Raw genomic sequence first — 17384 nt, forward strand, 5'->3', positions numbered from 1 at the left:
CTTGCAAATACTCTTCTTTATCACACACACACACACACACACACACACACACACACACACACCACAAACACACAATTCCCATCCAGTCTGTCACATCAGACCCCTTCTCCTGCCTATAGCCCATTCCTTCCCTTTGACAATCCATTGCATTGGTAGGTGTTTTAAACTGCATTTCCCATGTCGTTTTGCAAAGCTTGTTTTTTTATATATAAAAAAAACAAAAATCCCCACCTACCCTAAGACTAATGCATATGATGGGACCAGGGCTTTTTTTTTAAAAAAAATGCAAAATTCTTCAACCTGCTATCTTTCCTTCCTCCTATTCACTATGTACACACTTAGAGGGAGATGTATATTCTATCCAACTTTCTACTTAGATATTGCAGATCAGAAATGCTTGTATCACCCCCTATTCCTATGTTATCAAGCCCCAATCTTTAGATCTGATTATCAGACGCCAGATCACTCTCTCTGGGTGTAAATAGATGCACAGACTGTGCAACCAGTTTTCTCTTGCTAGACACAGGCGTTCAGCCCAAACAGATCAAGTCCATCCTTCATCGTCTATCGGATCTAATATATGTATTGCATATCAGATCTCTGCACCCTGCACCTCCCTTCCCCGGTTCTCCATTGTCTCCACCTCCCTGCCTGCAACCCCCCCTCTTCCCTTGAGCTCTCTCTCTCCCTCCCTCCCTCTCTCTCCCTCCCTCCCTCTCTCTCCCTCTCTCTCTAAGTCTGTGGGATCCCCCAATCGACCGCCTCTCATTCGCTGCGCTATCCCCCTCCCCACCGTTACCTGTTGACAGGAGCAGCACCCAGGTAGGATGGGGGCAGAGGGTGGGGGGGAGGTTGGGGTCCCGTGGGTGTGAGGATAAGGTGCAGGCACTACTTTGGGGGAAGGTGGGAAGACAGTTGTGGGGGGCAAGTTGGGGGGAAAGGGGGTGGGATGTGGGGTTTCAGGTTCTGGAGGAGTTTCTGAAGAAGTGGGGGAGTTGGAAGAGTTGCTTGCGAGGTCTTTTTGTGCATGGGGGGGCTAGTGCAATTTGGTGGGAGGTTGGTGGGGGGTAGAAAAGGCAGCTCCTAGGGGCAGTTTTTTTGGGTGTGGGGCTGGTGCAAGATGGAATCACAGGGAAAGGGCGATTCAGGCATCTCTCTTGGAGTCCGGTGGGGAATTAAGAATGTATTTGGAAAGTATGGGGGGGGGGGGAGAAATGAAGGGGTAAATTGCTTAGAAGTGGGGTGGACGGTGTGGGAGAAGGGAATAAGTCAGGGGGGAGAGCAAGATGTTAGGTAATTACAGGTTATTTGCATTGATTTACATATGTGTGGGGCAGATCCTGGGCAGGAAGATCAGAGGGCAATTCTGAGAGTAGGTGAAACTGATTGAGAATTGACGAGTGAAGAGAGAAAAAAATCCACAGACATAAAAGAAATAATAATAAAAAGACAACTCAATTTAGCAAACTCATTCTATTAATATCGGTTAATAATCCAATACCAATTAATTAAAAATAACCCTCGCAGGAACGCCGGTCTCTAAAGAAACTGTCATATCAAAATGCCATTATGCTTCTGGCGATGCAATTTCCTTATTCAATTAGAATCGGCTCACTACCACACACACACACACACACACACACACAACCCAGCACAGTAAATGAATTCTACAGCTTTTGCCTGCGTGTCTACGGAGTTGTAAATCTTGCTGCTTGGCCCATCTACGTTCCATTACAACATGACATCGATTTGTCAATGCTTCATTTAATGTCACTTCTAACACACTGTGGGGTTTCATAAAAACAAACAAAAAACAGAAGTCACTCGCCATGCGAGCCTATATTGCCTACTCAGGAGTAAGCCCCACTGAGTTCAGTGAGACTTACTCCCAGGTAAGTATGTGCAGGATTGCAGCCTCAGTGCATGGATGGACCTCTGAAGAGCTCAGTTCTGATGCTTCAGAGGGGGGGGGGGGAGAGCCACCAGTTTTGCCCGTTGCTCCTCACTCTGTAACTTTTGACTTTTGATAAAGGAACTCATTTTTAAAAAGATGGACAGGAGAGAGCAGATTTCCTGCATAATGTGAACAGATGCAGCTGAAAGTTCTTCCTTGGTATTTTCCAGCAAAAGAGAGAGAAAATTCCACCATTAAGCCAAAACATTCGGTTTTACTGGGAAACTTTCCCTTCTTTAGAGAATGGGAAGCATATAGAAAATGGGAACCAGCACAGGTCTTTGTGGTGCTCAGTTTACACCCATAACGTGTGAAGGAAGGCGAAATGTGTGGCTCTCTAAACAAACATTGGACTCAGGAACCAGCTGTAAGGAATCAAAAATCAGCCTGCCTGGTTAGAAAAGGCCAACACCTTTAAGGGCTCTCTCTTAGGAAAACGATGACTGGGGAAGGGTCACAGTCAAAGAGCATAAATTTACACTTGGTGTGGACAGAAAAAAATTCTCTCTCCCTCATAACACGTGAATTTGGGATTATCCAGTAAAATTGATGTGGAAAAGATCAGGGTACAGGAAACATTTCTTAACACGATGTGTAATTGGTTTATGGCATTTGTTGTCACAGGATATAGTGGTTGTGGTCTGGGGCTTAGACCGCTTTAAAGGGGGATGAGAAAATTTCATGGGGGGTGTTGATTGTTCCCTCTAATAGTTAACTTGGAGCCACTGAGGATAGAGGGGGGATTTTCACATGCTTGCAGAAGTACCCCCCCACAAAAAAACTTTTGTAAAAATAAATAAATCCCTGGAGGGAGGGTGGGGAGGGCTTAAAACAATCCATTAAGGGCTGAGCATGCTCAGTAACCATGGAATTGTTGCTGCTGGCATCCTTCTGTCTCGAGTGTGCCTTCAAACCATTGCACTAGCAGCACCAAAGTGACCTCCCAGGAAACAAGCCAGAGCAGGGCATATGGAGGTCCTGGGCTGCCCCAGACGGCCAGATCCCTCTTTTGGCCTCACTGCTGTGGTCCAAAGGAAAGCAGGGCAATAGGTTTGGCACCAGCTTGGCTGCAGGAGATGCCGGAAGATGTACAAGGCAGCACCCAACTGTCTTAGGGATTCCTCTCTGGATTTGTGTAGGGTTTACTCCCTAGCCTTTTTGTCTCCTGAAGACATCCTGCAAAGCAGCAGAGGTTTGGGATCGGAGCTTTTCTTCCTCTAGATGGGCTACCTTCCCAGGTTGAGAAAATCAGAGGGTGGACTGGAGTGCCCTGGTGGGAGGCATGGCTGGCTAGCACTCTACGCAGGAGTACTCTTGCTAGGTGAAGGTTCACTGGAACACTTTGCTGTATGTCCCACTCATTGATGGCTGTCAGTCAAGGTGGGCTGAAAAGATAAAGGGACCCCTGACCATTAGGTCCAGTCGTGACTGACTCTGGGGTTGCGGCGCTCATCTCGCTTTATTGGCCGAGGGAGCCAGCGTACAGCTTCGAGGTCATGTGGCCAGCATGACTAAGCCGCTTCTGGCAAACCAGAGCAGCGCACAGAAATGCTGTTTACCTTCCTGCCGGAGTGGTACCTATTTATCTACTTGTACTTTGACGTGCTTTTGAACTGCTAGGTTGGCAGGAGCAGGGAGCTCACCCCATTGCGGGGATTCAAACCACCAACGTTCTGATTGGCAAGTCCTAGGCTCTGTGGTTTAACCCACAGTACCACCCGCGTCCCAAGGTGGGCTAAATGGAACCACAATAGTCAGAAGAGGCACTATGCCCCTGACTACTACCTGCTAGGAGTTTGCTAAGGGTGCTGGGAATTGTAGTTCTGTGGTGGGTGAACCACAGTTCCCAGGATTCTGTGGGGGAAGTAATGTGCTTTAAATACATGGTGTGTGCGCATCCTTCAACCGCTGCACAAACCTGGGCACACTTACCTGAGAGCGACGGCCCCATGAAACTTACCATACTTCTGAGTAATTAGACATAGAATTGTGTTCCACATCAGCCTACATCTGGTGCTCACGGTGGAATAATGAATCAAAATAAACATCTATTTCCATCCTCCACAGCTGACTGCACCTCCAATGACCGTCCGACGTGGAGAACGTGCTCCAGTCCCTATCCGGGAACATATGGCCATTGATGTGTCCCCAGGGCCAATCCGGCCCATTGCCCAAATCTCTGCCTATTTCCCACATCCTGGGCTGGAAGGAGTGTTGGCGACACGAGACAGAATGAGGGGTCAAGGGGCTGCGGCCATGCCCCCTGGAACCGGGGAAGGAGACTCGGCGGATGGAGACGATTCTGATGACAGCAGTGAGTATGAGCCCTCTCTTCCATGCCTTTGAAGGGGAGAGGACCCAGGTGTTCTGAATCAAACCATCTATTCATTCCATGGGGGTGGAGAGGGGTATAGGCGGCCTGAACCACATATCTGATGCATGCATGTTCACACATGCAGACTCTCTCTCACTCACTCACACTGGCTGTCATCTTACGCACCAGCTCGCTTGCCTTTGCACATTTTTACAGCCACACACATGAACAAGAGAGTGGCTGCATACACACCACCTGCCTAATTTCACTGAAAGCACATTTACCCAGGATTCTTTGGGGGAAAGCCATGTGCTTTAAATGTTGAGTGAATGTGCAGCTAGTAGCTCTGTCTTATGTGCATACGTACAGAAGAGTCTCAAACCAAAACTGGCACAAATTCGAGACATTTTCATACATATAAATGTCCATAATTTTTTCACATACTGTCACCCAGGGCTTCACTACAAGAGTCCTGCCAGCCACTTTTTTATACCTATATTTTCTCTCCCAGACACTTATGGTACTTCCTTAGACACTATCTCTTACCTGCATCTGAGAACGTAAATCTTGCATTTTGTCACAATGCATTTCATGCAGCGGTTCTCAGAAACACCAAGCCTTTCAGATGATCTATACCTCCCAGCCCTCCCATATCACAAACACACGCTTGCCTAAATTTTGCACAAGAATTCCCACTCAGAAGGGGTGCCCCCTAGAACCTCCTTTACATGTAGAGTTAATATATTGAGAGGGCTCTTGTGACCAGCCCTGTTTTCACCACACAATGACTCAGGAATCACATCACCTGGTGGGAAAGTTCTCCCTTGCACTCTCACTCACAGCCTTGCATGCAGACCCTCATTCTCCCTCTCTGCGTTCTTGTATACACGCATCAAGGCATTCCTGACACACTGACCTGCAAAAGGAAGCCCCACTGACCTTACTTCTGGACTTACCTCTGAAGATAGGGATGCAGGTGGCGCTGTGGTCTAAACCACTGAGCCTCTTGTGCTTGCTGATCAGAAGGTTGGCAGTTTGAATCCCTGCAACGGAGTAAGCTCCCATTGCTCTGTCCCAGCTCCTGCCAACCTAGCAGTTCGAAAGCATGCCAGTGCAAGTAGATAAATAGGTACCACTGCGGAAGGAAGGTAAACGGCGTTTCCATGCACTCTGGCTTCTGTCACAGTGTCCCGTTGCACCAGAAGTGGTTTAGTCATGCTGGCCACATGACCTGGAAAGCTGTCTGTGGACAAACGCCGGCTCCCTCAGCCTGAAAGCGAGATGAGCGCCGCACCCCATAGTCGCCTTTGACTGGACTTAACCGTCCAGAGGTCATTTACCTTTACTTTTTACCTCTGAAGAAGCAGGGATAGGATGGTGCTGCATATCTCCTGTCTTAATAATACAAGTTGTGCACCAAGGCTGCCAACTTAAGAAGACTCCTTTGGAAGTCGGAAAAATGACTGAGGCCAACATGACTTACTTCAGTCAATGTGCTGAGATTCAGGCCAGGGTTTGAGATACTTCAGTGCTTACATAGGTACACTCTTGGTACACTCACATAGGTACACACCTGTGCTCTTCTTCACACACAGGTTTGTGTTCTCTCTCTCTCTCTCTCTCTCTCTCTCTCTCTCTCTCTCTCTCTCTCTCATACGTACACCTCCCCACAACTATTTATCACAAACAACTTTTCTCAGTTCCCACACAGGCAAAACTTCCAAATATTTGCCTTCATATCATTATAGGACTAGGAGTCCCCATCCATCGCCAAGATCCTATGGCGGTAAGGTTGGGATCTGGACAACAGAAGTAATGCTCAAGTCAAGGACTGGCAATCTTTCTTCAGCCTGAAGGCCACATTCGCCTGTAAGCAGCCTACCAGGGGCTGTGTGCCAGTGGCTAGATGGGGCAACAGTTTGGCTGTTCCAGCCACATCACACAAAACACATATATCTCTCCATCCTGGCTCCTCAGTTCAAGGATACATTCCAGCCAGGCAAAAGCAGGATGGAGTGGGGAAGGTGTGGTCTGGGAAGACGGGGCTTAGCCTGGGAAGTGTCCTAAGGGCCAGACAGCACAGCCTGAAGGACAGCCATTTGTTTATTTACTGAATTTGTGTGCTGTCCTTCATCCGTAGATTTCAGGGAGGTTCGCAACATAAAAAAACAAAGTAAAAACACAAGACATAATAAAAAGCAAGAACAAACAACCAAACAAACCAATAACTCCCCCCCCCCCATGCACCTACACCTGAGATTCCCCAGCCCATGACTTAGTGGTTAAACCTGCCAGACAGATTTGGCTTTGTTTAAGTAACAGGCACAGGTGATGTGTTGCCATAGGAATTAACGGTTGGAGAGCCTTCCGCGTCTCTGTAAGAACATTTTGTGTGCATCCAGTCCCTAGAAGTCTTGATGGGGGAGCAAGATCCATTGCAGTGTTAAAGCTGTGAGTCGTGGGCCATAAACCATGGGGCAAACCTTGGTTCCAACTCTGCTGAGTCAGAAGAGATCTACACCACGAGCCCAGGTTGGGACAGGATCCGAGCGAAACCAAAGCTTAGTTTGGTGCAGCAGAATAGCAGAAAGAGCTGGGCGGAGCCAAGCAGCTGCAATCTCCTCTCTCAGTCGGCAGCAGCACAGTTGTCCGTTTGCACTAAGCCGTGACTTGGCTTAGCATGACAGGCAAACCACGTTGTACACACCACAGCCCCAGCAGTCATCGAGAAGCACTCTGGTGCAGAGAGCAGAAGCTTTTTGCTCCCATATGGTGCCGATTCACAAGAGACGCACACAGAGATGCATGAAGGAACACAGTCACACACTTCTGGGGACAAGCTCGCACATAACAAATGGCTCGCTTAGCCACCTTCCCTAACGAAAACAAACCCACACAAACTGACACCCTCACTGACACAACAGCTTGCCTTTAAGAGAGAGACGGTTTCGTATTCTCGTCTACGCATGTGCACATAACACACTTGCACGCAAGCAAGCTCGTAGAGTTGCATGGGTAGTTACACACACCAGAAAGGAGGGAGGGAAGGAAAGGCGGAGGGGTGGAAGGATGAATGGAATGGGGTGGTGGTGGTAAGGGAGAGCCAGAGTGGAGGAAGACAGAAAGGAAGATGGATAGATCAAGGCAGAGGGAAAGAGGGATGGATGGATGGATGGATGGATGGATGGATGGATGGATGGATGGATGGGAAGAGACAGAAGGGCAGAAAGCTAAAATGTCCACGCCAGAGGATGGATGGATTTGGATACACAGAAAGCAATTTATGAACCAGTGCATGTAAAGATGCACCCAGATGGAAAGAAGCAGGGACAAATCTGTAGGTGGACTGACACATAAGCTCATTTCACACAGTCTTCCAACCATGCAGCCTGGCTGCCTTAAGTGGAGGAGCAGCAGGATTGCACCACTCTCCCTGTTCCCCAGCTCTTTGTGCACAGAGCTACAAGTGTACCACTTGCACACCACAGGCTCTCTGTCCATGCAGCCTGCTTCTCTCAGACTGTGCGGGGAACACCTGTGCATGTATGACTTGCACGCATGTAGGCTGTTCTGTGTACCCAGAACAGAGGTATACAGCGGCTGGAGATGCAGACACAAGCATGGTCCTCATTTCGACTTTGCGGGTGGAAAACTGTGTGCGAAAGGGATCTGCAGCTAAAGACCAATAATGTAAGCAAGATGCATGGAGTAGGTAGAAGCCTACTTTTTTGTCACACCAGGTTTCTACCCTAAATTATATGGAGTGGTAACAATGCCTTTGAGCATGTGCAGAGCACAGAACCTTGAGTACTACAGCTGCTCCCTATTCACCTGAGATCAGAAGGTAGGCCATGCAGGTTCGAAGGGTGTGATCACGCGACTCCCAGCAAGGTCCAACTCTGTGCTCAGAGATCTGCCCTGGTTGCTGATTTGATACCAGGCCAGGTTCAAGGTGTTATTATTAGTATACAAAGGCCTTAACAACTTGCTTTACCTATGAGATCCCCTTACCCCACATATTCCCACTCAGCCACTTCAGTTGGTGGAATTGGCACTGCTACAGGTGCCACAGAATACCCATTCAGCAGGGGTAAGAATTTGATTGTTTAATGCACTTTGGAACTCCCCATCTATTGAGATCAAGCAAGTGCCTTCACTGTATACTTTTCGGCACCTGCTAAAAACATTTTTGCTTATACGAGCCTACCCAGACGCTTAGAGAGCTGAGGTTATTTTAATCTGTTTCAGTATTTTAACTTTTGTATGTTTTAAAGCAGGGCTGTGAATTTTTCTCCATTTTATTGTTTTATCTTTTTGTAGACTGCTTTGAGGGTTGTTGTTGTTTTTTCATACAACTACTATATAAATTTTATTAAATAAATACGTAAATGCTAAGAACCTTCCATTGCTGTAAAAAAAAAGAACATGCGTGCACACACACGCACACACTTTTCCTAGACTTGGTGGTTGTAAAGACGGAATCAGAACTGTATGGGTTATGTCTGATAAAGTATACCAATGGGAAGGGAGTTCAGCAGGGTTTACTGTACTCAGGATATAGGGCTCTGATGCACCGCTCAGCCCCTTTGATTCTCCCCTCCCCTGAGCAGAAGCAAAATAAATTATGCATACTTAGGTAAATTGGCCTAACTGGCATGATTTATGCAGGTCGCAGCATAACATCCCAGTTTTATTAGTGCCTGGGTTATCTGGGAGAGGTGGGGTTTTGATTATTATTTTTTCGATCTCAGAGAAAATAGCTGCATCTATAATGCCAGCTGGCTGACAGATGACTTCTACGCAAACCTATAGTGGTGAGCAGTGCAGAAAGGTAGACAGGTAATATAGGCAGAGGGAGGGAGCTCAATATGCAGGCAGATTGTATGATTACAAGGAAGAGAGAGGAAAAAGAAAATTCAGATGCGACTGACTGATTCCTTTTCTTCATTCTGTTTGGCACCCGATTCCTTTACCAGCATCGCTTGGGACTCTTGAATTTGACATTCTCTATGATCCCGAAAACTGCACCCTTGACTGCACCATCCTACGGGCCAAGGTAATGATGGCAATCTGGCAAAGTGCCCCAGAAACAACGGCTCTCCTGCAAATGGATGATGCTTTTTTATTCCGACCCGCAGGCTTTCTGCATTCTGTGTCTCGTTTTCACAACAGAGGGACATGATTTAATAAGAGAGGCCACACAAGGAGGGGAAATCTCATTAGGGAGCCAGCGCTGCTCATTTTCAGTCTGTTTCCTTTCTCTCGCCTGCATCTCAACCCGTTCCTTCTCCTCCAAGCCTCTGGAGAGCAGAGAGGTTCACTCAAAGGCCCACCTCTCTCACACAAACCCCCCGCGGACTTCAGCCGGCTCTGTTTGCACAACCCCTACCCTCACATACATGCCAACAAACACAAGCCCCCTCTCCCCTGCCAGCTGGTGGGCTTGCAGCATCTTCAAGCACCTCGGCGACGCGCCAGGCAACCGGGTATCCGCAGGCATCTGGGGTTGCCGTGGCAACAGAGAAGGGATGGGGAAAGCAAGGGAAACAATGCGGCAGTTCAGAACCACAGCAAAAGTAACGCTTGCCCTCCATCTTCATTACCCAAAGCCCCAGCACCACACCTCAGGCTCCCATTCCCCCCCACAACTGATGACCATTAATCCACATACCATTTTCTTCTCTCTTTGCTCCCCCACGTTGCAGGGGCTTCCTCCCAAACTATTCTGGGTGTGTTAACATGATGTGTTTTTTGTTTTTCCTGCCTTCTATATAACTGGAAGTGCCATTTTCCCTGTGGCAATCCTTCAACGAAACCAATTTAGCTTGATGCTTTAGCAGCAGCTCTGAACAGTGTTTAAGAAATCACAGCACGAAGCATTCCAAGACTCAGAATAATTTATTTTAGCCACGAGTGGCGTTGAGTCTGTGTTCCCTTCAACAAAGGCAAGCCGACACTTTTATGAGGATTATTCAAGAAGGCCTCTCTGCCCGAACACTTGTCTCGTCCCACAGATTCTGCAAAGCTCACTGAGGCTCTCCCCAGAGTTCTCCTATGTTTCTTATGCCCCATAAACAACCTCACTCTAATTCTGGCTTCATACATAGAATAACTACTACACAGGGCTGCTTTTGAAGAGTGTCTAAAAACTTCCATTGGCTCAGAAGGCAGCAACTAGCTTATTATCTAGGGCAGGCATAGGCAAACTCGGCCCTCCAGATGTTTTGGGACTACAACTCCTATCATCCCTAGTTAACAGGACCAGTGGTCGGGGATGATGGGAGTTGTAGTCCCAAAACAACTGGAGGGCCGGCTTTGCCTATGCCTGATCTAGGTTGAGGTGCCCAGAGCATAATATTATTATACCAGTGCTATATCCATATCACTGGCTCCCTATTCATTTGCAGACCTGATTTAGAGTGCAAGTCTTAACCTTTAAGTCCCTAAATCAGGGATGGGGAAACAGTGGCCTACCAGATGTTGTTGTTCAGCTCCCATCACACCCAGCCAACATGGCTAGTCATCAGGGATGATAGGAGTTGGTCCTTCAGCATTGGGGTGAGGGCACAGATAGCCCCTTCTCTGCTGAACCTGCAGTTGGGACTCCCTCCTCCCCTCCTGCTTGGACATGTGGCTCAGCAGCTGAAACCCTGATCTCTGTCCCTTACCCTGGCATCTGAAATACAGTGGAAGAGAAGGAACACCAGGCAAAGCTAAGTTTTGGCCAGCCCATAAGACCACCTCATTGCTTGCTTTTAGTCAAGCAGCAGAGACCTGGCTTCTTAAGCATTTGTATGGAAGGGAATAATCCTTTGCATTACTGATTTTGCTTCAGCTTGAGCCATCAGCATTTTTTTTAAAAAAACTCCATCTATCTGTTGCAGGTTTGCTTTGCTGTTGCTTTGGTTGTTTCTATTTCTTCGTTATGTTAACGACCTCAGAGGTCTGTCCATGGAAAAGTGGGGTGTTAGCCATGACATTCAAAACATTTACACTGCAAGTCAAGATATGCAGTAGAAACACTGTGCATAAGGTCAAGACAACTGTCACACTTCTTCCTGCTTCTGTGTAGGCGTGTGGTCATGTGTGCAACAGTCGAAGGACTGCGTGTCCGAGAAAAAAGCATGAAGCATTCTCTTGATATGTTAATGAAATGCATAAGGACAATATTTTGTTTAAAGGGGAGCTGATCACTGTCTTCTTATTCTCAGGGTCTGAAACCGATGGATTTCAATGGCCTGGCTGACCCCTATGTCAAACTGCACCTTCTTCCCGGAGCCTGCAAGGTAAACATGGCTTCAGATTCGCCCCCACTTTCACTGTCTCACAGTTCCTGAGCCTAGCACTATCCAATATACACATGAACAGCTACCACCACCAACAAGCCATGCAGAGAAAAGATGAGGTGTTTAACCAAGCTGGAGATATTGTGTCCCTATAGAACAGGAGGAAGGGAAGTGTTTCTCAAGCCCCATCAGTGCCAAACATTTAAAGCAGTATCATACCATTTTATACAGACTTCACTTCCTCCAAAGAATCCTGAGAACTGTAGTTAAAGGTACCGAGCGTTGTTAGGTGACCCCTGTTCCCCCCCCCCCGAGCTACAATTCCCAGAGTTCACTTAACCCATGCATCTATACCTCCGGTAGGTTCTGCTCCCAGGTCAACACTGAGCAGTGACAAATAGGTTGAAGGACAGTTCCCCCATTTCTTTGTAGCTAAGCAGAGTAGCTCATGCAGCCGGCCACTCACTCCAACATCCAGGGAGAAAGAGATGGAGCAAGCCAGAGCCATGCACCTCAGTAGACTAGGCCACATCAGGCAAATATGGGAAACCAGACTATTCTATTGCAGACTCTTTTAAAGACATTCAATAAAGCACAGTTTGGAAAAGGGGCTATCAGTAATTATCAGGAGAGAATAAATAGAAAGACATTGATAATTCCATGCCACCATTCTCCTGCTTCTAGCCTCTGGTCTTACTAGAATATTCTGCTCTTCCATTCCAATGCCTCCCTGCTGCCCCCCAAAAAACCTTCTCCTCTCCAGGCGAACAAACTGAAAACACGAACCCAGCACAACACTCTCAACCCTGTGTGGAATGAGGCTCTGACTTACATTGGAATAACAGCTGAGGATATGGCCCGGAAAACTCTGCGGTAAGACCCCCCACCCTGCCCCGCTGACTTAAAATCCCAATCTACAGGGTCCTCTTTCATTCCCATGCTCCCTTTGGCATTCACACCCTTGGATCCTTTTTCTCTCTTTCTGCTTCCCAGAATCTCCGTCTGCGATGAGGACAAACTGACCCACAACGAGTTCATTGGAGAGACCCGGGTGCCCCTGAGGCGCCTCCAGCCTGGCCAGAAGAGACACTTCAATCTGTGCTTGGAAAGACAACAACCAGTGAGAGTCGGGCACAAGCGGGTTGCATATCTCAAAATGAGTCAGGAATCAGGATCTATTGGTTTCTTTTATGAATTGATAAGGATCCTCAAGCACACCCTCTAGCTGCTTGGCTGCCCAGTCCCTTGTCCCCCTATACCAATCCCCACTAACAGCTCGCAGGCCCTTCTCTCCCTGGGACCAGTTTCTCCCCTGCTCTGCCAAACTCAGAGCTTTCTGCCAGTCACCAGCATCTCACAAGTGATTCTTCTTCGCCAGCAGTTGGAATAGTTGTGGTGTAAAAAGCCCAGCTAACTCACGACGAGTGGAGGTGAAAAGACTTGCAGGCAGCAACCTGCCTGTAGCATATTTTATGCACATGATTTTTTGCGATCCTCCAGTGGGCTAGAAGGTGTCTCAGAAGGGGCAAGGAGGGGATATAACTCGGGATTTTGAGTGGTGAGGGTGGGTCTCCTTGCTGCTCCCCAGTGACCAACAAAAGCAAAATACGTCACCTTACCAGCAAGTGTGCAGTTCCATTCTACAAGTTAATACTGTTCACAGAATTCAGATTTTATGGGTGTAGTAGATTAACACATCTCTATCTTGTCACTGATTCCAACCATGCACAGGATATATTGCATTTTGATTTTATTGGGTTAATCCCTTATGCCTACAAGTCATCATACTTGTGTACCAGTCTGTACTTCCAAATGTCAAGGGAGTTTTTCCTCTCCCTCCTCTGTGCACTTGCTCACTCACTCTGTCCCTTGACTCCTCCAACTTTGCTCATGTTTCTGTTTGGAAGAGCAGGGAAAACAGATTTTTTTTTCTCAATCCTCACTTCCCTCAACAGCTGGCATCCCCTTCTTCCATGACAGCAGCTCTGCGTGGCATCTCCTGTTACCTGAGAGAGGTGAGAGCGTATTCCCACCCCCTTCCTATTCCTAGCATTATAAAACCTGTAGCTTAAGAGTGAGGAACATGAGGGCCACATTCTCTTCTAGACAACCTTTGAGGGGGTTACATGCCAGAGCTAAAAGTGGACAGAGCAACAAATGTGAATTTTACCTCTGTACAGTTTCAACACACACACTTTACACGCCCTTTTTACCCTCAACCCAAGCAGGAACCATTATCCGAGTTCAAGGACTTATTCCAGCCAGGCAAAAACACCCAAGGAAGATGCAAATCGGGGGTGGTGTTTGACCCTGGATAAGGGTCCCAAAGACCAGATACAGAAACTTGGAGACCCACATTTGGTCCCCGCCGTGATGTATCTCTTGATACAATTTATTTATATAATTAGGGCCCAGAACTTAAGCCTGTCAAGCAGGCTCTTTCCCCCAAATATTGTGAAGAAAAGCTGTATGGTCCACTGCAGCAAAGTGATTACGTTGGACTAGGAGTGGAGGGCCCTGTTTTTTAATTCGAATTTCAACCATTTAAAAAAATTATCATGGAGACTTCCAGTCAACACCTCTCAATCTAAGCTACCTCACAAGGTTGTTGTGAGGAGAAAAAGCGGGGGGGGGGGGGGGAGGGTAAACATGTACTTTGGTTATTTTTAGTATTTTACCCTGCTATCATGCTCACCCTCAGACACATCTTTCTTCCAAACTACTTCAGAGGTTTATTAATTATTACTACTACCACTACAGTCAAGTGGTATATTCATTTTGTGACATAAATAGGGTCGAGTCAGAAATAAGTTGCCCGGCTGAAATTTCGGGCAAGCAAAGTGCATAGTGGGCCTGACAGGATAGAGGATTAATTCAATGTTAACAGGCAATGTGCCAGGGAAATGCCAGGGAGAGCTGCCTGCCAAGGATGGGTGAAAGAGACCCAAGAGGCCTTCTGAAGCCTTAACCTGGGGTGTCAAAATGCCCAGGGCCTGACAGGCTGCCAAAATTTGTTTCTGGGAGGCTGCCGGGTGGATATTTTGCACAAAAGCGCTCCATGCTCTTTCCTTTTCCTTGCTCCATAGCTAGAACCCCCAGCCGGCTGGGCCCTGGAAGAAAGGGGTCGTATCCTGCTCGCCCTCACGTACATCTCCGAGCATCGTGGATTGCTGGTGTCTATTCTTCGCTGTGCCCACTTAGCTGCCATGGATGTGTGTGGATACTCAGACCCTTATGTAAAAACGTGAGGAACTGCGCTTACACTTGGCCCTAAGAGAGAGGCCTACCCTTTCCTTAGCCTGCAGGCATATTCAGAAGACTAAAAGAAAAAGGAAACCCCATTTTTAGGAAAGCTTTCAGGGATTGTTTTTAATGACCCTGGAATTAACTTCATTACAATGCTGTGTCTATGTAATCATTTTGCATTTTCTTCTATATTTCCGGCATTTTGAGTGTACAATATAATGTTCTGCAGCTGTACGGTGGTGGTTTTTAGCACTTGCATGCAGAATTTTAAGGGTGGCTCGCAGCCTTTCGGGGGAAGGAGACAGAAAGGAAGATGACAAATAGTCTAGACAAACAGGCTCAGTCCCCGTTGCTGTTTTGGCAGGTACCTGAGGCCAGACGTAGAGAAGAAGTCAAAGCATAAAACAACCGTGAAGAAGAAGACGCTGAACCCAGAATATAATGAGGTGATTAAAGAAGGACAAGTGAAGTAACTGCATGTTCTGAGACTTGGGAGGCAGTCAGAGCGAGGAGAAGTTGAAGAGCCAACATGCTTCAATAATTCTAATTCTGTCTCTTTTCTGTGCCCAACAGGACTTTTTCTACGAGATCGAACAGTCAGAGCTTGGTCAGAAATCCCTGGAGATAACAGTTTGGGATTACGACATTGGGAAATCTAACGACTTCATCGGTGAGAAGAGCGAGAGGAGGTGGTGGCCGGGTTACAAAATGTGGATATGCCTTCTGGGACCCTCAACCAAACGTCATAGATTTATAAAGTGCCATTTCTTGTGGGCGGCTGTCTCTATGATAAGATTTGCAGATGCCTCGCCAAATTAAAGCTCCCAAAATTCTTTGCTAGAGAAGTCACAACACCAAAACTGGTATAAAACAAACAGAGGCATGCCCACTATTTCACAGGATGTCCCTGTGCTTCGGGGTAGAAGGCGCTATTTGCAAACATCAAGAACCAATTTATCTTTCTTTTACAGGTGGGGTGACCCTCGGTCTAGGGGCCCCTGGAGAATGCCGACAGCACTGGCTCTCATGCCTTCAGACCCCCGACTGCCGCCTTGAGCACTGGCACACGCTCACCAACGAGCTCCCAGAATCCTCCACTTTCGGCCCCTGAGAAGCCACCTCAATTGCCTATATAGAGTTGCATCCTCCCACTTGCCTGCCTGCCAAAAAAAAGGGAGGGGCACAGCACCAGGGGCCCCTCCTTTGCACGAGGATGTTTGCACGTTTTGAAAATTACTTGTCGTTGGTGTCCATTTATATTACGCTCTAGGGAAGGGCTTAAATGGAATGAATCGCCTCTTCTGGTTCCGTGTGTTTTAAGGCGTTGGGAAGTGGGAGGTGGTCATAGCCGAGTGGAGGAGCCCAGGAAGAACAGGAGGAGCCCAGGAAGACACTTGTAGAAAAAGAATTTGAATCAATGAAAAGTCACAGAAATAATTATCCGTCCTCTTCCTCTCTTAACACCTGTCTTTCCAAGCTGTCCATCGCTCCAAAATCCCACTACTTTCAAACCAAGGCTTAGCTTGGATTTTAAAGGACAAGATATTTGCTGGCACACAAAACTTGAAGCATCGGTTTTGAGTTCTTTCTCTTTTTTAAAGCATGTTAAAAACCCACTTCCCCATATGGAATTTCTTTCAGCGGTCCAAAATATATTCCACTCTGCTTTCCACACCAGCTCCTTTCCCTGCTCAACTTAACCTCAGAGTGCCAAATAGAATTTATACTCCTGAACTGCTGGGGGGGGGGACTCTTGTTTATTGTCTCTGGAACTTCCTGCATGGATTATAGCGGCATTCATCTGGCACACTTCTTCCTGCTAACTCATTTTTAGAGGCCTGACAAAACTGTTTATCCCTTGTTAAGAGACTCTGCAGTCTCTCTTGTTACAAACAAGGCTGACCCCACCACCACCCAAGCAGTTTTAAAAACAAGGTTGCAGGAAATTACTGTGCTGTTAATTCTTGCTTCCATTTCTGTCAGAAAGCTCAAATCACTGGAGGCGATCCAGGGAGAGAGCAATCTTAACAGCGGGCTGCCCGGCCTCTTCTTAAAAGGCTTCCAGGAAGGGAAAGCACCTCATCTCTGGGCAACTGGGGTCCCCATTGTGGAATTGCTATTTCTATGAAAATGTTTCTCCTAATCTTCAGCCAACACCTGCTCTTCCTGTAACTTAAGCCCATCACATCCAGTGACAGTCCTGCACTCTGGTGCAGCAGATAAAGTCTTCTATGTAAAACCCCTTTAGGTATTTGAAAGGTGCTTTCTTCTCCAGGCTAAACATACCCAGTTCCTTCAACCTTTCCTCATAGGGATTGTTTTCCATACCTTTAACCACCTTCACTGCCCTTCTCTGAACCCATTCCAACTTGTCTATATCATTCTTATAGTGTAGCATCCACAAATGGACAAAGTACCCCGGATGAAGTCCAACTAGCACAGAATAAAGTGGAACTATTACTTCTCATGCCTTGGAAATGATGGCTGTATTAAGGCCACCTAAAATTGTATGAGTCTTACGCAGTACTACTGGCTCATGTTCAGCTCAAAATCAACTTCATTTTTACTGCTGCTTCCACCCTAT

General features: G+C 47.2%; 1 protein-coding gene across 1 annotated transcript; it reads left to right on the forward strand.

Annotated features, from left to right (window-relative positions):
- The first annotated feature begins 662 nt into the window (after positions 1-662).
- Positions 663-17248, forward strand: DOC2A (double C2 domain alpha). Its single transcript, XM_081884769.1, has 11 exons — positions 663-822; positions 4022-4268; positions 9245-9324; positions 11480-11554; positions 12318-12427; positions 12548-12674; positions 13510-13569; positions 14641-14798; positions 15165-15246; positions 15374-15470; positions 15772-17248. Exons 2-11 carry the CDS (start codon positions 4037-4039, stop codon positions 15909-15911), a joined length of 1161 nt encoding a protein of 386 aa, XP_081740895.1. The 5' UTR covers positions 663-822; positions 4022-4036; the 3' UTR covers positions 15912-17248.
- Positions 17249-17384: the final 136 nt, after the last annotated feature.

This window comes from Podarcis melisellensis, assembly GCF_964234715.1.
Source record: "Podarcis melisellensis genome assembly, chromosome: 13".
Lineage (NCBI taxonomy): Eukaryota > Metazoa > Chordata > Lepidosauria > Squamata > Lacertidae > Podarcis > Podarcis melisellensis.